The 21,201-nt window shown below is 60.5% G+C and overlaps 3 protein-coding genes across 12 annotated transcripts; 1 reads left to right on the forward strand and 2 right to left on the reverse strand.

Annotated features, from left to right (window-relative positions):
- Positions 1–74: 74 nt before the first annotated feature.
- On the reverse strand, positions 75–1,233 carry LOC120362692 (rho GTPase-activating protein 33-like). The gene is made up of 2 exons (XM_039465746.2): positions 948–1,233; positions 75–860 (listed from the first exon to the last, which is right to left on the reverse strand). Exons 1-2 carry the CDS (start codon positions 1,218–1,220, stop codon positions 75–77), a joined length of 1,059 nt encoding a protein of 352 aa, XP_039321680.2. The 5' UTR covers positions 1,221–1,233.
- LOC104650468 (inactive serine/threonine-protein kinase TEX14-like) lies at positions 1,187–5,279 on the forward strand. 6 transcript variants are annotated; one of them, XM_039466455.2, is made up of 13 exons: positions 1,187–1,624; positions 1,707–1,861; positions 1,942–2,202; positions 2,304–2,396; positions 2,801–3,136; positions 3,413–3,570; positions 3,643–3,836; positions 3,922–3,994; positions 4,080–4,168; positions 4,258–4,395; positions 4,581–4,741; positions 4,929–4,978; positions 5,070–5,156. In XM_039466455.2, the coding sequence occupies exons 1-12, from the start codon at positions 1,505–1,507 to the stop codon at positions 4,945–4,947; spliced, it is 1,797 nt and encodes a 598-aa protein (XP_039322389.1). In that variant the 5' UTR covers positions 1,187–1,504; the 3' UTR covers positions 4,948–4,978; positions 5,070–5,156. The 6 variants fall into 6 exon arrangements, with proteins under 6 accessions (XP_039322389.1, XP_039322390.1, XP_039322388.1 ...); XM_039466456.2 differs by lacking the exon at positions 4,581–4,741 and having other exon boundaries at positions 5,070–5,279; XM_039466454.2 differs by lacking the exon at positions 5,070–5,156 and having other exon boundaries at positions 4,929–5,003.
- Positions 5,280–5,695: 416 nt separating this feature from the next.
- Positions 5,696–18,831, reverse strand: LOC101051439 (rho GTPase-activating protein 33). Of its 5 annotated transcripts, none has more exons than XM_010347950.3 (21): positions 18,636–18,831; positions 16,515–16,612; positions 16,350–16,434; positions 15,894–15,974; positions 15,653–15,790; positions 15,132–15,224; positions 13,765–13,887; positions 13,604–13,681; positions 13,454–13,520; positions 13,297–13,356; positions 13,048–13,200; positions 12,865–12,967; positions 11,985–12,129; positions 11,819–11,901; positions 11,628–11,735; positions 9,838–9,983; positions 9,023–9,176; positions 8,788–8,933; positions 8,639–8,713; positions 7,062–7,721; positions 5,696–6,960 (listed from the first exon to the last, which is right to left on the reverse strand). In XM_010347950.3, the coding sequence occupies exons 1-21, from the start codon at positions 18,639–18,641 to the stop codon at positions 5,696–5,698; spliced, it is 3,867 nt and encodes a 1,288-aa protein (XP_010346252.2). In that variant the 5' UTR covers positions 18,642–18,831. The 5 variants fall into 5 exon arrangements, with proteins under 5 accessions (XP_010346252.2, XP_010346253.2, XP_074242628.1 ...); XM_010347951.3 differs by lacking the exon at positions 18,636–18,831 and having other exon boundaries at positions 5,696–6,481; positions 6,569–6,960; positions 16,515–17,766; XM_039466453.2 differs by lacking the exons at positions 5,696–6,960; positions 18,636–18,831 and adding an exon at positions 9,417–9,660 and having other exon boundaries at positions 7,408–7,721; positions 16,515–17,766.
- Between the last annotated feature and the right edge of the window lie 2,370 nt (positions 18,832–21,201).

A 21,201-nucleotide genomic window follows, 5' to 3' on the forward strand; every position in this document is an offset into this window, starting at 1 on the left:
AAAACAAGGGATTTGGCTGGGCCAAGATCCAGTGAGGGTGAAGGGAAGGAAGGAGGGCCCCTCCCAGCTGGCGCTCAGCAGTAGCTTCGGGTCTGGCCCTCAGAGTGGAGGGACCAGCTGGGAGTGGGGTAAGGGGGTGGGGGACCAGCCCCCTCCCCTCTTTGTCCTCCACTTCTGTACAAGGACCCTCGGTGGAGCTCACCCCCCGTCCCGTAGGCTGGTGGGGCTGCCCTGTAGAGCAGGAGAGGCTCAGGGGGGCCCCAGGGACTGGGCACCCTGTGAGGGGTTCGGGGGCCCCAGGGTGCCCGTTGTTTCTGGGGAAGGCGGGGAACTGGGGGACCGGGATCTGAACGGCTTCGCGGGTGGGCAGGAGGAGAAGAGGAGGAGGAAGAGGCAGGTGAGGGACCCCTGGGCCCCAGGGCTAGGTTGACGTAGAGGGGCTCGGGCTGGGTGGGGCGCCGGGCAGGGTGCCGGGGGGCTGAGTAGCCAAGGGGGTCGGGGGGAAAGCAGGAGGGGGTGGGTGGGTAGTTGAGCAGGAAGTCGGGGGACCTGTGGAGTGGGGGCGATTGGCCCAGCATGCCGTAGGAGGCATTGAGCCTGTCGGGGGGCATGGAGCGAAAGGGACTCCAGGAGCGGGTGGGGCCGGAATAGGGGGACCCCTCACCTGCCCCGATCTCATAGTACAGGTTCTCTCCCCTGTCGAGTGGTACAGGGGGGCCCAGGGAGCTCCTCCAGACTGTGGCTGGGGAACTGGGCTGGAAGGATGGGGGCCCCAGAGGGTACAGGCCTGGCTTGGGGACCCCAAGGAAGGGTGGCAGGCACTCCCTGGGGGCTGGGGAGAAGAAGCCGGGGGCAGGAACCTGTGAGGGGACAGAACATGGGGACTGGGCTGCTGCCTCTGGGGCATCCCCGCCCCCCACCGCACCTGCTCTGAGCTGGGCACTGACCTGGGTGGGGCCTCGGAGTCCCCTCCTTGAGGTCCCCATGGGCCGCTGGCTCCTCAGCATGCTCCCATCACTTTGTTGCCTTGGTAAGTAGGGTGGGGGTCCTGGCACGCAGGTGCCCGAGTGGGCTAGGGAGTTGGGGGCTGGTACACTCCCTGAGGTCCCTGGTGGCTCCCCACCCACCTCCAGAGACAGCGAGCGGCGGAAGGGGGATTGGGCAGCAGGTGGGGTGCCCCCGCACTCCTGCTGAGCCCGCTCAGCCAGGGCCAGGGCCATGAGGCGTGCTGGGTTCTTAGGGGGTGGCTTGGGGCACCTCCAGGTCGCAGGAGAGACAAGGGACGGGGTGGCAATGGTGACTCTGTATCAGGACCTATATAAATGAATGAAGAGAGGGGTTCAGCGGGGTCCGGCACCTCAGCGTCAGTGAGGGCAGGCAGGACAGGAGTGGGAAGGCTGCGCAGGACTCGCCGAGCCCGCCCTGGGCTCCCTGGAGCTTGCTGCAGGTCTCCTGCTGGTAGGTGTCAGTCAGTGGCACCTCCATTCCACCAAGCAGCTGAGGGATGAGAAGCCTGGTCATGGTGCCCCTGCTGCAGGCGGGGGGTGACTTGCGACTGCATGACCAGCGGGGTCGCACCCCCCGAGACTGGGCTGAGCAGGGTGGGGCCCAGCAGAACTGGGAGGTGAGCAGTGGCCTTGGTGGGAGCGAGAGCGAGAGTTCCGGGCCGGCTCCCACTGGGCCTCACCCCACGTGCCCTCCTCCAGGTGCTGGAGCTGTTCCAGCTCTGCGGGGCCCACATATCAGCCTTACTGCATGGTGGTGAGTTGCCACCCATGGCATCTCTGGGCCAGTTGCAGGCCAGATCTGGGAACAGCCCGCCTGACTCCCTGTCCTCCCTGAGGCTGATGCCGGCAGACAGGTAACTGTCCACACCCTGAAGCCCACCCGCCCACCATGCCCAGCTACCCCAGACTTATCCTCGGCCTGCCCCCACCCCAGGGCGCTGAGACTAGCGCAGATCAGGAGAGCCCCCCCAGGTTCCGGCCTTGGGGTTCGGTCAGGTAAGCGGGAGCGGTTGGGGGAGTGGGAACCACCCGTCTTCTTCGTGCCTCATGGTCCTGCTCCTCGTCCCCAGCTGAGTAGCCTGTGGCCGCTGGGGCTGGTAACGGGCATCCCCCTTGCGGACCCCAAAGAGCTGCTGGCAGCCCAGGGAGAGGCCGACCGCACCTACGAGAGCAGCTCCCACACCCTCATGGCCAAGTGAGAGCCCCGCCGCGCCCCTGTCAGCTCTCTTGCTCTCCCCCACCCCGGAAAGCCCCCGCTTGTCTCAGACCTGTCCTGCCCTGCCCCCCATTCTCCAGCCTCCTGTGGAGGGGCCACCCCGTGACCGTGCGGCAGCTGAAGTCCCCTGGAACCCAGCCTGATGTGCTGCTGGCTGACCTTCAGCACTGCAGGTACCCGTGCCAGCCCCCAGCCCAGCCTCCTGCCGGCCCTCCCGTGGAAGACCAGGGTGTGTGGCTGTAGCCATGGCTGGAGTCTTTACTTCTGGGCCAGCACCTGTCATGGAGCTCTTCCGCTGGGGCGATGGCCCCACTGGACAGTGGGTGGGTACCAGTTCTGTGTGCGGTGCCTTGTAGGCCTGAGAGAGGAGGTGGGGGTGCAGAGGGCACCAGGACAAGGTGGGAGCTGGGTGCTGGCCCTCCACTGCTAGGCTGCCTGACCCAGGGTCATTCTCCTCTGTCTGGTGGCGGTACGGACCACCTGACCCGGAACGTGGTGGGGGGTCTGTGCCCAGGAGCAGCTCCCACCCTGTGTGGCTGGGGCCTACTCCTGAGCGGCCTGCTCTCCTCCTGCCCAGCACGCTGCACCACCCCGGCCTGTTGCTGCTGATGGCACTGAGCCCCTCTGCAGACCTGTCGGGGCTGTGCCTTCTCTTTGAGCCTGTGTGGCTGGGCTCCCTGCACGGGGTGCTGCACCCTCGGGGACCAAGTGAGGAGGGACCCCGGACTGTGCCGGGCCTGCCGCCTGGCCCGCTGCTGCTGCAGGTGCTGGAGGCCCTGCTGTTCCTGCAGGCCCGCTGGCGAGCTCACGGTGGCCTCAGCTCCCATGCTGTGCAGCTGGTGCGGCCAGGCCTGGCTAAAGTGGCCCACCTGGAGCACGGGCGCCCCCTGCACCAGCGCTGGCTGCGGCCCAGGTGAGCACCTGCCCCACCTGCTGCCCCTTGTCTCGGGCCTGCACGCTCCCTTCCTCCCCATTCTCCAGCCTCCCTGGCCAGGCACAGCTGTGTCCTGTAGGCCCCAGGAAGGAGGTGGGGGTGGGGAGGAGCACTGAGAGTTGTAAGGAGTTGCTTGCTGGCCCTCCCACTGCTGGGCTGCTGTGTGAGCTGGGGTCTCAGTTTTCCTCCGTCTGGTGGCGGGTGCACGTCCCTGTCCAGCAGCCGTCGGCTCACCAGGCCCCTTGGGGTCCACAGGCCACAGCAGGGCTACCCGTGGGGAGGCCCAGGCCCAGGGCTTCCCCCACCCCCTGAACTGTACCCGTGGCTGCCACTTGAGCTGATCTGCAGTGACATTCCCACCACCACCTCGGACCTCTACGGCTTCTGCACCCTGGCCCAGGAGGTCTTCACCGGTCAGTGAGTGGCTGCGCCCTGCCCCACGGAGGCACCCTCCTGCTTGGGTCCCTAACTGTGCTTCCTGGCAGGAGAGCTGCCCTGGGCTGGTAGAGGGGGACCGGAGGTGAAGGCCAAGCTGGAGGCAGGGGAGAGCCCGGCCCTGGACCCTCGGGTGCCAGCGCCCTACCAGGCCCTGCTTCGAGCTGGGCTAGGCCTAGCACCTGCCGACCGCTGGGGCAGCCTGCAGAGTACCCGATACCTACTGCGGGAGGCCATGGCCCAGGTACAGGGCAGGTCGGGAGGGGGTGGGTGGTGGCCATGGGACCCCAGGCAGGCCCATGTCCCCATATGCAGCCTCTGGTCTACAGGACGTGGCTCCTGAGGTAGGCTCCCCGATGGAGTGGACCACGCTGTCCCCTGCGCCCCAGGCTTCCCCACCACGTGAGAGGACGAGGAGGAGACAATGGTGGGTGCTGGGCACAGCTGAGCTGTGCCCCCCATGTGACCAACTGGTTTGTCCCCACAGAGAAACTGTACTGTGAAATGGCTCACAGAGCCAAGAGCACACCCAGGCCTGTGCCCACTGTGGTGTCTCCAGGCCGCATCCCATCCCAGGTGGGAGACAGGATGGGGCTGTGGGGGGCCAGGGGAGCTGTGGGACACGTGGGCAAGCCACGGCAGCTCTCTGCCATGCCTCTCTGCAGGCCCCAGAGACTCCTGAGGTCACAGGCCACAGCAGGGTCCCGAGGGGCGTAGCTTGGAACTCGGACAGCAGTTTGACTCTAGGCAGCGGCCCCACAGCCAGGGCCTACCTGCAGTGCTGCGGAGAGCCCGGCTCAACGGTACGGATACCCCAGAGCCCTGCATGGCTGTCCCATTGCTAACCTGTGGCCCCCTCCCCCCGCCCGCCCTCCGGTAGTCACCAACCCCGGGTTCCCTGGCTGCCCTCCTTTCACCAGGGAACTTCAGGGACACCCAACTGTCCCCTCTCTCACCTGTGACCCTTAACCAACCCTGCTTCCCCCAGGGCCCTTCCCTGCACTCCAACTCCAGCCTCCAGGACTCAGCCTCCCTGCTGGGGACCCCGAGCTCTGCGGAGCAGTTTGAGGAAGCTCTCAGCCAAGACCCCAGCCCTGCAGGGGCTGCTGCGGCGCACACACAGGGTTACCCTGCTGGACCCCCAGCCCTGTGAGCCCACCCCCAGCCCGCTGAGCCACAGGGAGGCTTCCCACGCACTGGGAGGCTGCCAGCAGGGAAGGCCACAGGGGCAGGCTAAGCAGAGGACCCCGAGCCCAGCCTGTGCCCCATCCCGCCCGCCCAGGCCCGCTGGAGCGCCATGGCTAGCCGGTGGCAGCTGCAGCCTTCTCTCCTGCAGACACCCGGTGCTGAGCTGACTGGAGGAGGTCTTTTCCCCAGCCTGCAGAAGTGAGACCTGAGGCCTTGCGTGGGACGACCCTGAGGCCCTTCTTCATCCCTGAGGTAACCCTACGTCTGCCCTTGCCTCCCTGCTCCCCAGGATGGACCTGCTGGAGGAGATCCTGGCAGAGCTGCAAAAAGGATGTCAGCTCGGAGAAAAGCCCAGCCTGAGCCCCACCCCTGACCCAGACTCCCAGGGTGCCCATGGTTCCCTCTGAGAGCTTCCCAGGAGTAACTCCCGCCTCAGTGCCCCCCCAAAAGGAAATAGAATGATAGAGCACCTCCTCTGTCTCTCTCCACTCACTGAGTTTGGCCCCAGCACGACACCAGCAGCCACGTTTTCGCCATTTTATTCGTTAATGTTGTCAGATGGTTTAGTGGGGCATGTGGGGAGAGAAGGGCAGGAACTGTGCCCCCACCCCCGTGCACAGGTTAGGACATGCTGGGGGCTCCTGGAGGGAGAGGAGGATGGGGTCAGCCTAGCACCCCCTCCCCAGATTTGTGCGAGGACCCCCAGGATGGAGGGAGGTGGGGGGTGGGCAGACCCGTCAGCCCAGGATAGGGAAGCTGGGATTACAGGTTAGAAACCCACATCAGAAGCAAGTTACAAAGTTAGAAACCTGGGGTTAGGGGTCAGGGCTCAAGAAAATACAAAACAAGGGATTTGGCTGGGCCAAGATCCAGTGAGGGTGAAGGGAAGGAAGGAGGGCCCCTCCCAGCTGGCGCTCAGCAGTAGCTTCGGGTCTGGCCCTCAGAGTGGAGGGACCAGCTGGGAGTGGGGTAAGGGGGTGGGGGACCAGCCCCCTCCCCTCTTTGTCCTCCACTTCTGTACAAGGACCCTCGGTGGAGCTCACCCCCCGTCCCGTAGGCTGGTGGGGCTGCCCTGTAGAGCAGGAGAGGCTCAGGGGGGCCCCAGGGACTGGGCACCCTGTGAGGGGTTCGGGGGCCCCAGGGTGCCCGTTGTTTCTGGGGAAGGCGGGGAACTGGGGGACCGGGATCTGAACGGCTTCGCGGGTGGGCAGGAGGAGAAGAGGAGGAGGAAGAGGCAGGTGAGGGACCCCTGGGCCCCAGGGCTAGGTTGACGTAGAGGGGCTCGGGCTGGGTGGGGCGCCGGGCAGGGTGCCGGGGGGCTGAGTAGCCAAGGGGGTCGGGGGGAAAGCAGGAGGGGGTGGGTGGGTAGTTGAGCAGGAAGTCGGGGGACCTGTGGAGTGGGGGCGATTGGCCCAGCATGCCGTAGGAGGCATTGAGCCTGTCGGGGGGCATGGAGCGAAAGGGACTCCAGGAGCGGGTGGGGCCGGAATAGGGGGACCCCTCACCTGCCCCGATCTCATAGTACAGGTTCTCTCCCCTGTCGAGTGGTACAGGGGGGCCCAGGGAGCTCCTCCAGACTGTGGCTGGGGAACTGGGCTGGAAGGATGGGGGCCCCAGAGGGTACAGGCCTGGCTTGGGGACCCCAAGGAAGGGTGGCAGGCACTCCCTGGGGGCTGGGGAGAAGAAGCCGGGGGCAGGAACCTGTGAGGGGACAGAACATGGGGACTGGGCTGCTGCCTCTGGGGCATCCCCGCCCCCCACCGCACCTGCTCTGAGCTGGGCACTGACCTGGGTGGGGCCTCGGAGTCCCCTCCTTGAGGTCCCCATGGGCCGCTGGCTCCTCAGCATGCTCCCATCACTTTGTTGCCTTGGTAAGTAGGGTGGGGGTCCTGGCACCCAGGCACCCGGGTGGGCTAGGGAGTTGGGGGCTGGCATACGCCCTGAGGTCCCTGGTGGTTCCCCGCCCACCTCTAGAGACAGTGAGCGGCGGAAGGGGGATTGGGCAGCAGGTGGGGTGCCCCCGCAATCCTGCTGGCTCTGTTGCTCTGCCACCTGCTGAGCCCGCTCAGCCAGGGCCAGGGCCATGAGGCGTGCTGGGTTCTTGGGGGGTGGGGGTGGTGCACCCCCAGGTCGCAGGAGAGATACATGAGTGGGTGGCAATGGTGACTCTGTATCGGGACCTATATAAATGAAGAGGGGTTCAGCTGGGTCTGGCACCTCAGCGTCAGTGAAGGCAGGCAAGGCAGGCAGGGCAGGGGTGGGAAGGCTGCGCAGGACTCACCGAGCCCGCCCTGGGCTCCCCGGAGCTTGCTGCACGTCTCCTGTTGGCAGGTGTCAGTCAGTGGGGCCTCACCTCCACGAAGCAGCAGTGGGATGAGATGTGGGCGCAGGGTCCGGTTGGGGCTGAGAGCTGGTGTTGGGGTGGCTGAGGCCGGTGTTCCTCCAGCCCCCAGCAGTTCTAGGACAGCAGGTGGCACTGTTACAGCCAGGGGTTCAGAGATGTCCAGTGCAGCAGGTGAGGCAGGGCATGTGGTCCCTCGAGGTGCGATGGCCTGTGGGGTCACCCTGGGTGGGAAGGCAGAGGCAGGGGCGGGGGGTGCTGGGCTGGCGGGAGGTGCAGGATCCCCTGGGGTGGGGCTGCTGCAGCGGAAGGTTAAGGGATCAAAGTCCAGCCCCCGTAGTCCCTCCAGGCAGCGTGGTGGGCTGAAGTCCAGCTCATCACCATCATCTAGCCAGGCTGAGGTACGGTGCGAGGGGGACCCAGAGAGTGCCCCCAGCCCAGCTGCTGAGGACTCGGAGGATGAAGAGGAAGACTTGGAGGATGAGGAGGATGAGGAGGAAGATGAAGACAGGCTCTCGCAGGAACCGGCAGGTGCTGGGCCCACAGGGAAAGCATCGCTGCTGGAGTGGGGTCGCCGCAGCCTGTGCAGCCTCTGGAGGCCTGGAGGGGTGAAGTCAGTGAGACCATCACTGAGAATAGAGTGCACAGCCCCACAGAAAGGTGGGGAAAGGACATGAAGAGACACTTCCCCAGAAAGGGCCACAGTGGCCGCGAAGCCAGGAAGAGCTGTTCAGTTTCATGGCGAAGGAGACCATGAAGAGGACACTTTTGGCCCCACACACAAAGGCCCTGTGGCCACCCCACACGCTGTAAGCATGAGACAGACTCACACGTGGTTGACGAGCTGGCAGGACAGCGCCTCTGCTCCTGGATATGTAGAGAGCAGTACCCCAGGAGTGCGAGGACGGCGCAGTGGCTCAGAAGAGCCCCCAGAACCATGGCTGGGTGTGATGGATAAGCAGCCCCCAAAGAGGCCAGAGGGCAGAACCCAGCAGCGCTGTGGACTACGAGGTAGCGATGGGGAAAAAGCCAAGCTCCCCATTCAGGGTGCTGCCCCTTTCATTACAATGCTCTTTAAATAAAGTTTCCAAAATGACACAAACTGAGCAATCGGTGTGTTCCTTACACACACACCTGTGTGTGATCAAACCTGGAGAGCAAGGGCACAGTGGCCTTGGAATGGAGAGGATGCCTCCGATTGGGGGGACCTCAAAGGGAAGAAGGAACAGGCTGCTCTAGTTTTGCCTGGTGGGTTCATGGATGTCCATAATATTATTTTAAAATGTTGAGCGGGAATAATAAAGACTTCTAAAGGGCCCATCATGGAACAATAAGTTCAGTTCAGTCTGTGATGAACCAAAGGTGATACTGTATGGAACTCATTGTATATAAAGACCAGGTTAAATTTTTTAAAAGCCCCAGGACCCCAAAACAAAGTACAAAATTTGGAGGCCAAACCAGGGCCCCATTTCCTCCCGGCTCCACTTGGGCACAGGGTAGCACCCCCCCTTGCTCACCAGCCCCGCTGGCCTGCGATGACAGAGACTCTTCGCTCTTGGCAGATCTCAGTGTGACGGTGTCGGGTCTGCCACCTGCAGGAGAGGGAGAGGTAGGAGGGCACTCCAGCGACTACCAATGCCCACCAGCCCATGGCCCAGCCTCTCACCTGAAGGCTGCGGTGGGGCACGGGTGCCACCCAGCCAGGGCAGGGGCTTCTTTCGAGGGACACTGGGGCCCCGGCCCAGTGCAAAGAATGTCTTCCAGCTGCTGCCCCCTGGCTTCCGCTGTTTCTCCCCTCTCTCCCCTTTCCTCCTGCAATTTGGAGGAGAAATGGGAGGCCATCTGAGGAACCAGGCCTCCACCTACCCCTTGCCACCCCTAGAATCCAGCATCCCACTCACCTTTCCACAGGTGAGGCCGGAGCCTTGGGAGTTGTGGGCTCCGTGGGTGTCCCCAGCCGGCCCTGGGTGCGTGCCTGGGCTTCCTCCAGCGTCAGCAGGCGGGTAGAGGGGCAGCTGCCCGCAAGGGACTTGGGCCTGGGGAGCAGGCAGCGGCCTGGGGAGTGTGGAAAGGGAGGAGCTGTCAGCTCTGAGGCCACCTAACGCCACAGGCAAAGCCAAGCGCCACAGCCCAAGCCCCGGCCCCGCAGCGTGCCCACCCGGGCTGGCAAGGCGGGACGGAACAGGCAGGAGCGGGCGGGGGCAGCAGGCAGGTGGGAGGAGGGTGGAGCAGGACGAGCTGATGAGGAGGCAGCTCCCAGCAGCCAGCGAGGGCAGCGGCTCTGGCTTCAGTTACCTCGGGCTAGAGGGCCCTCCGACGTGCTGAGTCCTGACTGGGCTGGGGTCCGGGGCAGGGCGGGGAGTCTGGGTGGGTCCGGGGCAGGGCTGGGAGTCTGGGTGGGGCCTGGGCGGGGTCAAGTCTGGGGACCTCCCACCTCCTCCCTGGTGGACCCATGGCCCCAAGCGCCCCCAGGAGCTACAAGGGGTGAAGAAAGAGCGGCGTCCGGGCCAAGAGGTGGGAATCCTGAGCGGAGGAGGAGCTGAAATGAGAAGGAGGGGGGCGCGGGGAGGGAGAGGACGGGGCGGGGTCCTCAGGGAGCCGGGAGGGAGGCCCAGCTTCAGTGGGGTAGGGATGGGACTGGGAGCCCACCTGCCCTCCCCTGCAGCCCTGACCGTGGGAGGCAGTAGCCAGGTCCTCAGGGGGTGGAAGAGCATACCTGCAGGGTCGAGGCCTGCGGAGGTGAAGGTGTCGCTGAACAGGATGTCCACGTGGGTGAGCAGAAACTCCACCACCACTGACTGCACCCTAACTTCCCGGAAGGCTGCCGCACCACCCATCCCCACTGACTCCAGCTCCATGGACCTGGGAGGAGCAGGAGGGAGGTTGGGTGCCTTGAGCCCAGCTGGCAGGTTCTGGGAGGGCAATTCGGGAAGCCAAGGGAGGCAGTGACTGCCTATTTAACACCTCTGACCTTCTCAAACTGATCACGCCTAGCTGGGCTCTCAGCCTTCCCCCAGATCCGCCCCCTCCCGCCTTCCCCTTCTCAGTCCCTGCAGTTCTTCCTGTGGCTCAGGACAAATATCTTGGAGCCCCCTCTTTAACTCCCTCAATCAATCTGTCACTCCGTCCACTGCCCTCCGCCTGGCCCAGCCTCCAGCCTGGACGTCCCAGAGCCTTCTCCTTGCCTCCTCCTCCCGTCCCTGCCCCAAAGTATGTTCCCACCTGCAGCCAGATGGACCCTGGGACCACCTGAGTCCTGTTAGGACCTGCCTGGCTCAGATCCCTGCCCTGGCTGCACCTGACTCTGGAGAAAAGCAAAGTTCTCACTGTGACCCATGACCTGAGTCACACCTCTATCTGGTCCCTGTCACATCTCTGACCTCATCATTTCCTCTCCCTCAACCCCTGACTCATTCAGCTCCAGCCACACCAGCCTCCCTGTGGCTCCTCCATCGCACCAAGCACTGGCACAGGCCCAGACGTCTGCACCTGACATTCTCTCAGCCTGGTGCTCCCCAGATGTGCACCTGGGGCCCTCCCTCATCCTCTGCAGGTCTTAACTCAAACGGTTCCTTTTTTTTTTTTTTTTTTTTTTGAGACAGAATCTTGTTCTGTCACCAGGGCTGGAGTGCAATGGTGCCATCTTGCTCACTGCAACTTCTGCCTCTCAGGTTCAAGAGATTCTCATGCCTCAGCCTCCTGAGCAGTTGAGATTACAGGTGTGTACCATCAAGCCCAGCTAATTTTTTTAGCTGGGCATAGTGGCACGCACCTGTATTTTTAGTAGAGATGGGATTTTGCCATGTTGCACAAGCTGGTCTTGAATGCCTGTGCTCAGGAAATCTGCCCAGCTTGCCCTTTCAAAGTGCTAGGATCATAGGCGTGAGCCACCACGCCCAGCCAATGGTGCCTTCTTAATGCAGTCTTTCTCACCCACTTTATTCAAAACTGTTCACCCCCTTCTCTGTACCCCAGGCCTTTCTTATTTTTCTTCTTATATCTTATGCCAGCCCTTTGACGTGCCACCTGTTTTACTTGTTTACGTATCTCTGCCCCCAGGAAAATGTGAACTCCTGCAGGACAGAGATCATGCCTGTCTCAGTCATCATCAAGTCCTCCCGGCTTACTCCGTTGCTGGCCATAGATGACCTGCCGAAGCCTCCCCTGCCACTCTTGCTAAAATCCTCACTCTTCCCTGTCCCTGCACACCGGCCTTCCCTCCTCTCTCCTCGCACTCATCACGTCAGACTGTATTCTGTGTTTTTCCTGTTGATGTTCATGCTCCATCTCCTCCACGAGAACATGAGTCCCAGAAGGACAGGGCCGTGCTCAGTGCTGTGTCCCCAGTGCTGGGGACGGGGCCGGGTTCATGGGAGGTATTTGATAGATATATATCAAACGAACGAAAGAGAAAAGCTGGGCAGGTTCCTGGGGTGGTTTTGGGGAGAGACCTGAGGGCTGCCCTGGGAGGGAGCTGAGGGGCAGGCAGGCGAGCAGACAGCTCACCGTAGCAGGTTGGGTGCCCAGACAATGGCCAGGTTGCGGGCATGCATGCTGGTGTTGGCACTGTGTCTTGCCATGCGGGCCAGGTGCCTCAGCAGGTACTCCAGGGTTCTGGGAGTGAAAGCAGAGGGGGACACCTGAGCCTCAACCCGCTTGGAACCCCACTGAGTCCCGCCCTGCCCCTCCTGGTTTACCTGTAATGTGGTGGGGGCAGCTGCTGGATGACGTCGTGGACCCGCACCAGACGCTCCTCCTTCCCAGGCACTGACATGGCCTCCTGAGATGGTGGGCGTGATGAGGCCTGGGCCAGAGGCGTCCCAGCCCCTCTGTCCCCTCCATCCTGCCAGCTCCCTTACTCACACTGAACTTTCCGTAGAGCTGGTAGGTAAGCAGGGGGTTCGGCAGCTCTCGGAAGTAGAGCTTGCAGAGGGAGGACACGCTGTGGATGTCCTGCAGAAAGGCAGGGCCAGACAGCTCCGGGATCCTCTCGCTGTCAAACTCATGCCTGAGACCACCGCATCAAGGAGGAGGAAGATCCAGGTCAGAGGGGGCTTGCTCACCTGGCCGTGCTCCCCCTGCCCCTACTCGCAAGTGCCCACAGGTGGATGGAACCCTCTTCCCCAGGTCCTACACTGGGCTTTTTAGAGGCAGAACCTTACTGAACTCCCCAACAAGCCTGTGTGGCAGAGGAGGATGCTGAGGCTCAGGCAGAGGCACCTCGGCCCACAGCTACCTGGGACTGCCAGACTCCACAGTGTGAGCAACTCCTACCGTGCAGCTGCCATTCTCCTGGCCGTAAGAGAGCCCTGGAAAATGTGGACAAAATCCCAGCACCCCACTGCTCCCAATTCTCTGGTAGGGCCCCACTGCCTTGGTGAAATCTCCCACCCGCTGCCACCTCCTGCCTCCCTCTCGGCCTCCCCTCTCGGCCTCCCCTCTCAGTCTCTGCAGGCTTCAAGCACTCCCCTCCCGGCTTCCGGCAGGCCCAGCGCTTGCCTGGCTCCTCCCCGCCTCTACACTGCGCCCTGGCTTGGAGCCTCCCCCTTCACTCAGAGTAAAAGCCAAAACCCTGAGGCGAAATCCCAGCTGTTCCCCCTTCACTCAGAGTAAAAGCCAAAACCCTGAGGCAAAGTCCTAGCACGCTGGCAGGGGACTCTTTGGCAGTGGCCTCCTGTCACTGTTCCCTTTGTCCTGCTGCTCCCTCTGTATGGCCTGGTCCTCCCCTCCTCTAGGCCCTCACCGCAGCCTCTGGATGTTGGAAGACACGCCTGAGAGCCGGTAGATCCCATCCACCACCCCATGGGCCTCAATGAACTCAGAGCAGCAGCGCAGCACCTGGGGCACTGGGAGAAAGCAGGGTCAGGGCTGGGTGGGCCGCAGCCCTGGCGTGACAGGCGGGTGGGTAAGTGGGCCCGGGTCTCACCGTCCTGGCCTGAGTTGCTGAGGTGCTCGCCAAGGTCACAGCCAAACACCCTCTGCCGCAGGATTCCCCGCTGCCGCAGCCGCTGCCGAGAAGGGCGGGAGCGCATGAAGGTGCGGAGCAGGCCGGCCAGCTTCCCACGAGGCCGAGGCACAGCTGTGGGGGCAAAGGGCAAAGGCAGGCCACGTGGGGTCAGCACGACCAGGGGCATGGCGGAGCAGGGGCAGGGATCTGACGGCCTATTTCTATTACCTGAGGTCAGAGATGAGATACCCTGGGGAGCCGGGATGCCACATGGGGTGCCATCGGCATCTGCAGGGCGAACAACGAGGTGGAAGGGACGAGTGGGAGGCAAAGGACGCAGGAGCCCCCACCCTCCCCACCCCTCCCATCCGTCCATGGCACTTACCGGCCTTCAAGCCTGGACCTGGCCGCTCTGTGAAGAGTTCCACACACTCACTGGGGAAGAACCCAACCTGAGGAACGTCAGAGTCAGCGGCTACGCCACCCCAATTGGCAAGTGCCCTAGCCCCACCTGTCCACACCCAATGGGGCTCACCTGGAAGCCTCGCTTGCCCCGCCACCAGCTGCGATCCTCCGTGGGCGGCATGTCAATCACGGAGACAATGTCTCCCACCTGGGAGTGGGCGGACGGGAGGAGAAGGGTCAGAAGGAGCAGGGGCATGGGGAGCCCAGCTGTCTGCTTCCCCACAGCCTCACCTCAAAGGACAGCTCATCTGGCGCCTGGGCCGTGTACCGTTTGATCACGTGGGCGGCCGCCACTGCAGGGATATTGAGCGACGCCTCCTCACTGAGGAGCAGTCGCCGGCCGTGATTGTCCAGCTGAAATGGAGGCAGGATGTGGCAAGGAGAGGTCAGAAGATGGTGTTAGTACAGGCATATCGGGCTGCTCCTCGCCCAGTGAAGCCACTGCCTGTCCCCCACCTAAGACCTCCTGTCACTCAGAGCTATTGGTCAAACATCTAAATTCCTGTTTGTAGGGGTGCAGCCTTGGCACCCTTTGAGGGTGGGGAAACCTAAGACAAACCCCTTTATTTCCCTCACATATCTCAGGATTCTCCCACCCAAAGCTTCCCCATCCACCTCTGCACCTTCATCCTCCACAGCAGATACTGCATGGTTACCATCTAAAAACTCTCTGTGCTGGGCGTGGTGGCACATACCTGTAATTCCAGCACTTTGGGAGGCTGAGGCTGGAGAATTGCTTGAGTCCAGGAGTTTGAGACCAGCCTGGCCAACATAGCAAAACTGTCTCTACAAAACATTTTTTTTTAAATTAGCCAGAGGCTGGGCACAGTGGCTCACGCCTGTTATCCCAGCACTTTAGGAGGCCAGGTAGGGCGGATCACCTGAGGTCAGGAGTTTGAAACCCACCTGGCCAACATGGTGAAACCCCGTCTCTACTAAAAATATAAAAATTAGCCAGGCATGGTGGCAGGTGCCTCTAATCCCAGCTACTCAGGAGGCTGAGGCAGGAGAATCGTTTGAACCCAGGAGGCAGAGGTTGCGGTGAGCCAAGATTGTACCACTGCACTCTAGCCTGGGCAGCAGAGCAAGATTCTGTCTCAAAATAAATAAATAAATAAATACATAAATAAGATAAATAAAAAATTAGCTGGGCATGGTGACACGTCTGTCATTCTAGCTACTCAGGAGGTTGATGTGGGAGCATAGCTCAAGCCCAGAAGTTAAAGGCTGCAGTGAGCAACGATGGCACCACTGCACTCCAGCCTGAGTGACAGAGCAAGATCCTGTCTCTTATAAAACAAAACCAAGACCAAAAAACCTCTCTGGTTTAAGCTGTTCCTGGGCAGGTGTTCTGTGAGTTACAGCCTAACCATTTCTAATTGACACACATTTAAATCTTTGTATCCTCACAGCCCAACACCTGCTAACACACTCACACATATTCTCTCACAGGCATTCGCCCACACAGACACTAAAATATCAATGCCTCCTTCACTCTGGCTTCTTTTTTTTCTGTGCCCACACACACTCCCAGGCTGGTTCTTGCCCCTAAGATACCCTCGCCCACTCTGAACTCCAAGCCCTCTGCCCAGGCCCACCTCCATCCAGGTGAGCACAGGCCCGCAGTTGAGGTTACTGTCCACTAGTCCTGACAGTGTCTCCAGGTACTGCAGCAGCAGTGGCACCAGCATCTGGGGGCAGGTTGTCAGGGTGGGCCTCTGTGAGTGGCAGTGAGAGAGCCCACTGCCCTCCCACACGGTCCTAGCTTGTCTCTGGGCTGAAGTTCATCCTGAACACATGGGTGCTGCTCAGCTGTTAGGCACTGAGCTATTGGCATATGAATGAATAATAGGCTGAGTCAGGCTCTTGAGTGCCCTGGTTAGTATGGCCATGGTGACCCTCCCATGGGACCCTGGACCTCCCATGATCCTAAAACTTATCAAAGTGGAATGTAGCAGAAGCCTACTATGTTTCTAAGTCTTCTTCATTCACTCAGATTGGTTGGGACTTGGGCCATACCAGTATTTAAATATTTCTTTGTCTCTCTGCCTTGGTGATTTCACGCACTGCGAATGAAGACACACTCATGAGGCAGGGACTGAGACAACAAGCGGGTTACCTGGGCAGCCCTGGCACCCTCGGGGGGCGGGGGAAGCTCCGGAAGGCAGGAGAACCTTCGGTCAAATATGCACCGGTGGAGGTGGGCGTCCAGGGAACGAAAGTCATCGTAACTCCGGAGAACCGGCCAGGAACGGCCCTGTGGGAGCAGAGGGACAGAAGGGAGCAGGGGCCCCATGACACCGAGCTGAAGACTATGGCGGCTAGTCTCTCAGTCTAGATGAGAGGCAGGGTGGCCTTACCTGACAGGTTACCTGCACCCCGAACACCAGCTCGTTCTCTCCAGAGAGGCTGGGCCCTTCACGTTCTGGAGACAGCAGGAGCTGCAGAGGGAAAGCAAGGCCCAGGTGGACTTTTGTCCCAGTCCTGACCTCCCCGGGATGGCACTACTAGGGATGGGTTTGTGTCCCCTAATGGACCTCTCCAAGGACAGGGCCTGGTGATGTGCTGGTCACAGTAAAGGAATCTGGCACAGAGCAGATACCTAACAAAAGTTGTCGTTTAATGAATAAAAGAACACATGGATGAATGAATGAGCAGCTCTCCCCATCTGCTCTCTCTCCTGCAACTCTTGAGGCTTACGGCTCAGATGCATGCAGCAGCCAGTCACAAGGACAGGTTTCTGAAGCAAAGCAGCTGATACAGTTGCAAGGTTGGGTAGGATATTGTTTTTCCTCCTGGGTGCAAAGCCCCCATACCTGAATGTGGCCAAAGTCGACATTCTCATAGTGGAAATGGGCACAGTCAGCCAGCCGGGGGAAGGGGCCTCGAGGAGCTGAGAGCCTGGGAGACAGGGGATGTCACCAGCAGCTCCTTGAGCCTCCCCAGCTCCTAAGCTGAGCCCTTTCCTCCCTCACCCTCACCTCTTCCCAGGCTTCCCCTTCACACTGGGCCCCCTGGCAGTGGGTAGGGGCTGCACTGAGCCCTCCCCTGGGCCATCCAGGCTGTCAGTGCTGCGTGCCTGTAGAGCAGAGAGAAGCATCAGAGGCCCCCAGAGATGGGAGCAAAGAGACAACGAGAGCATTGTTATCTGGCAGCGCAGCTCGGGCCCAGAGGCCCTAGCGATCGATCCACACACCACACACCGCCCTGAGCATGAAGCAGGAGGGAACGTCGGGGGAGGTGAGGGCTGGGCTGAAGACAGGCCTGCTTCTTCGTGTGTGGTCTGGGATGGGGGACTGGGGGAGCAGGGGACTGGGGGAGCAGGGGCCAGGCATGAGGCAGGGCGGGCAGCAGGACGGAGAGCATGCTGGTCCCATGTCTCCCTGCTGAAAACCCTTCCGTAGACCCTGCAGTGTACAGTCACCTCCTACCACGGTCTGGACAATCACAGCTCCCATCTCATCAGCCTTCCTGCTTCCAACCTCTCCCCTCCTACCAGCTTTTCCGCAAGAGCCTGGATCATTTTCACAAAACACAGATCTGGCTCTGTTTCTCCATAGATCCTGGGCCTTCAATGACTCCCTGTTGTCTTCATGATGAAGTCTGAATTCTCTGATCTGATACTCGAGGCTTCCCTGAGCTGATTTCTATTTACCTCTCCAGTCCCATCTATTTCCATTGCCCCCACTCTCAGAGCTCTTGAACTTCTAAGAGTCAAAAAAAAAAAAAAAACCCACCTTCTTCTCATTTCCTTCTATGCCTTTGCAAAGGCTGTTCCCTCAGCCTGGAACACTCGCCCCACCTTTCCCTGGGTTCATTCATCCTCCCTCCCACCCCTCAGGTCTCAACTCACATGTGCCCTCCTCCAGGAAGTTCTCCCTGACCCTTCAGGCTGCGCCTGGCATCTCTTCTGGACTCTCTCCATCCCCTGTGGTTACCCCATCCCAGGTTCCATGCCTTGACCTGAGCTTCTCCCTTCACAGCGCTGATCACTCTGAGATGCCACTGGTGGTGACAAGTTCATCTCTCACTGGACTATGACTGGCCCCCCTCAGAGGAGGGCCCCAGGCTGAGCTCCCCAGCTCAGAGCTGGGCACCGAGTTGGTGTTCGAAGACAGGATTTTTCCTGATTCCTTTCTGGGTCCCTAGTGCCTACTGCCAGCCCAGTCACACAGCAGGGGCTGGGTAAAATCTGAATAAATTAATCAGCGGCCAGACGGATTTGCCAGACTTGGCTATAACATCATCTCCCTCCTCCAGGTCCCTGCGATCCTGTCACCCCTGGGTCTCACCCTCAGGGTCCGTCCCCCTCCAGCCCATGAGGCTTCGCAAGGCAGGATGAGAGCTGACTCTCTGTGCCTGGAGCATGGGGCCTGCACAGAGGCGGTCTCAGTCAATGTCTGCTAAGTGAGGGAATGAATGGATGAATAAGCGAGAGCAGCATGGTGGGAGAGGGAGATGGTGGGGGAAGGGGATGAGGAAAAGGAGATGGAGAGGATCGGAGGATCAAGGGAGGTACAGTGCTGGCCTGCTGGGGTGGAGTAAGGAGGGAGTGGCTGGAGAGACGAGGCAGAGGCTCAGACTGATGCAGGGGGGGCACTGAGAGGAAGCGGGATGGGGTGAAAATGAGGAAGAAGGAGAAGAAAAGGGTCAGGCTGGGGATGGAGCGGGTGGGGGTGGGGCTCAGGAATGAGAAACGGGCTGTGGGGAGGAGGGGGCTCGGCTCGGGAAGGCTGAGGGCTGGGAGAAGGATGCCCAGGAAGGTGCTGGGACGGGGGCTGGGGAAGGACCCAGGAGCCTCTGGAGGCCCCAGCGGGGGCCACTCGGGTGGCGCGGGTCCCTTCTGGACCAGCCCCGCCTCCTCCTAGACCGGGTCGGTCCCTGTTACCCCATCCAGGGCGTGGAAAAAGGGGATGCGCGCCGAGGGGGCGGGGTCGAGGTGCGGACTGGGACCCGGGACGGGGCCGCGGTACTGGAGGGACCACGACGGAGGCAAAGGCCGAGGGCTCGGGCGGGGCCGGGGGCGGGGCGCGCGGGGCGTGGCCGCGCGCGGACAGACTGACACGCGGACGGACAGGCTGACGGCCGCGTGGGCCCCTCACCACCATGGTCGCGTAGCCTCCCTCAGGCCCCGGCCGCGCTCGACCCCTCGCTCGCCGTTCTCGTCGCCGCTGCCGCCGCCATGGCGACACAAAAGGGAGGGCGCGAGCCGCGCGCGGGCGGCTGCAGGCCCCGCCCCTAACGGCTACCCAAGGCTTCGGCGCGCGCCCCACGGAGGCGGAGGGGCAGAGGGGACGCAACGCTTCTTCTCATTGGCTGTGCCCTTGGCCTTAGGTCAATGCCCCGCCCACCAGACGGCTTCTCATTGGCTTCTCCTTGAGCTCCGCCCTGGCTCGGTATCTTCAGTCCTACCCCCCGAAGTTTGACAGCGCCACGCCTATGACTGCTTTTCATTGGCTGTCATCGCCCTCCTGAGACACGCCCCCAGGTTCTTTATGCTTTGCTTCCGACTCTTCCAACACGCAATGGACCCTCCACTTCGTCCACTCACAGTGGCCATTCTTCTGACTTTTTTTTTTTAATTTTTATTTTTAAATTTTATAAATAGAGATGGGGTGTCACCATGTTGGCCAGGCTGGTCTCGAACTCCTGACCTCAAGTGATCTGCCCATCTCGGCCTCCCAAAGTGTTGGGATTACAGGCGTGAGCCACCGCGCCCGACCTTTTTTTTTTTTTTTTTTAAGAGACAGGGTGTCCCTCTGTCGCTCAGGCTGGAGAGCAGTCTTGCAATCGTGGCTTACTGCAGCCTCAGTCTCCTGGGCTCAAGCAATACCTCCCAAGTAGCTGGGACTACAGGCGCGCGCCACCACGCCTGGCTAATTTTTCTAGACATGGGGTCTCACTATGTCACCCAGGCTGGTCTTGATCTCTGGGGCTCAAGAGATCCTCCCGCCTCTGCCTCCTTTCAAAGCGCTGAGATGAGAGGCATGAGCCACCATACCAGGCCCTGATATTCTTAATTGGATTCTCCCTCGGCCTCAGAGCAGTGCTCCATTCCTCAATTGGCTTTTCAAAGTCCCAGTCCCAAGTCCCACCTTTTCAGTCCTGATCCCAACCCTGCTCACAAACTGCCCATGGACGTTTCTCATGGTCTCAGACACCTTGCCTGGGACATAAACCTAGGCTTTCTGTGACTTGGCCTCGCCCTGCCCACTGGACATTTTCTTGTCTCCTCTTCTACTGCTTATTACGGGCCAGCCTCCAGCCTTGATGCTTTTTTTTCCTAAGAAAAGGTTTGGGGAGAAATGCCACAGCATGGTTATGCCCCCCATAAAGCCAATCCCAGTGGATCCTACTATTACTAAGCATGCCCAGATAACACTGCAATAACGCCCTTCACAAGAGGATCTCTTCCTGGTCATGCCCTCCACAAGACTCTCACCTCAGAGGGTCTTGGTCTGTTCATTCATTCATTCATTCATTCACTCACTCAAATTCTGATCAATTTGTAGATACACCGAACCAGGAAAAAACATGCCCTGCCCACAGTGGAGCTCAAAAGCTACTGAGAGAAGACAATGAACAAAATTAACTTTAAAAATGTAGAATAGGCCGGGCGCAGTGGCTCACGCCTGTAATCCCAGCACTTTGGGAGGCCGAGGCGGGTGGATCATGAGGTCAAGAGATCGAGACCATCCTGGTCAACATGGTGAAACCCCGTCTCTACTAAAAATACAAAAAATTAGCTGGGCATGGTGGCGTGTGCCTGTAATCCCAGCTACTCAGGATGCTGAGGCAGGAGAATTGCCTGAACCCAGGAGGCGGAGGTTGCGGTGAGCCGAGATGGCGCCATTGCACTCCAGCCTGGGTAACAAGAGTGAAACTCGGTCTCAGAAAAAAAAAAAAAAAATGTAGACTATCAGGCCAGGCATGGTGGCTCACGCCTGTAATCCCAGCACTTTGGGAGGCCGAAGCAGGCAGATCACTTGAGGTCAGGAGTTCAATACCAGCCCAGTGAGCATGATAAAACTCCTTCTCTACTAAAAATACAAAAATTAGCCTGGCGTGGTAGCAGAAGCCTGTAGTCCCAGCTACTTGGGAGGTTGAGGCAGGTGGATTGCTTGAACCCAGGAGTAGAGGTTGGAGTGAGCCAAGATCATGCCACCGCACTCCAGCAACAGAGCAAGGCTTCACCTAAAAAAAAAAAAAAAAGTAGGCCGGGCACAGTGGCTCAAGCCTGTAATCCCAGCACTTTGGGAGGCCGAGGCGGGTGGATCACGAGGTCAAGAGATCGAGACCATCCTGGTCAACATGGTGAAACCCCATCTCTACTAAAAATACAAAAAATTAGCTGGGCATGGTGGCGCGTGCCTGTAATCCCAGCTACTCAGGAGGCTGAGGCAGGAGAATTGCCTGAACTCAGGAGGCGGAGGTTGCGGTGAGCCGAGATCGCGCCATTGCACTCGAGCCTGGGTAACAAGAGTGAAACTCCATCTCAAAAAAAAAAAAAAAGTAATATTAGAAGATGAGTCATTCTTTGGAGAATAACTAAGCAGGGGCTGAGGAAAGGGAGTGCTGAGGGAGGGGTGGATGTACAGTTATATACTGAATTTGCTGACCTCACTCCCATCACAGGGATCTCCCACATGATGTTCCCTCTGCCTGGAG

Source organism: Saimiri boliviensis, chromosome 14 (assembly GCF_048565385.1).
Source record: "Saimiri boliviensis isolate mSaiBol1 chromosome 14, mSaiBol1.pri, whole genome shotgun sequence".
Lineage (NCBI taxonomy): Eukaryota > Metazoa > Chordata > Mammalia > Primates > Cebidae > Saimiri > Saimiri boliviensis.

Coding starts and splice junctions, on each gene's coding strand:
- LOC120362692 (XM_039465746.2), bottom strand. CDS start 1,220: ATGGCCCTGGCCCTGGCTGAGCGGGCTCAGCAGGAGTGCGGGGGCACC. Junction 861..947: donor GACTCCGAGGCCCCACCCAG/GTCAGTGCCCAG, acceptor GTCCCCTCACAG/GTTCCTGCCCCCGGCTTCTT.
- LOC104650468 (XM_039466455.2), top strand. CDS start 1,505: ATGAGAAGCCTGGTCATGGTGCCCCTGCTGCAGGCGGGGGGTGACTTG. Junction 1,862..1,941: donor AGGCTGATGCCGGCAGACAG/GTAACTGTCCAC, acceptor CCCCCACCCCAG/GGCGCTGAGACTAGCGCAGA. Junction 2,397..2,800: donor GCTGACCTTCAGCACTGCAG/GTACCCGTGCCA, acceptor CCTCCTGCCCAG/CACGCTGCACCACCCCGGCC.
- LOC101051439 (XM_010347950.3), bottom strand. Junction 11,902..11,984: donor AGCTCTACGGAAAGTTCAGT/GTGAGTAAGGGA, acceptor CCACCATCTCAG/GAGGCCATGTCAGTGCCTGG. Junction 8,934..9,022: donor CCGGCCTCACCTGTGGAAAG/GTGAGTGGGATG, acceptor TCCAAATTGCAG/GAGGAAAGGGGAGAGAGGGG.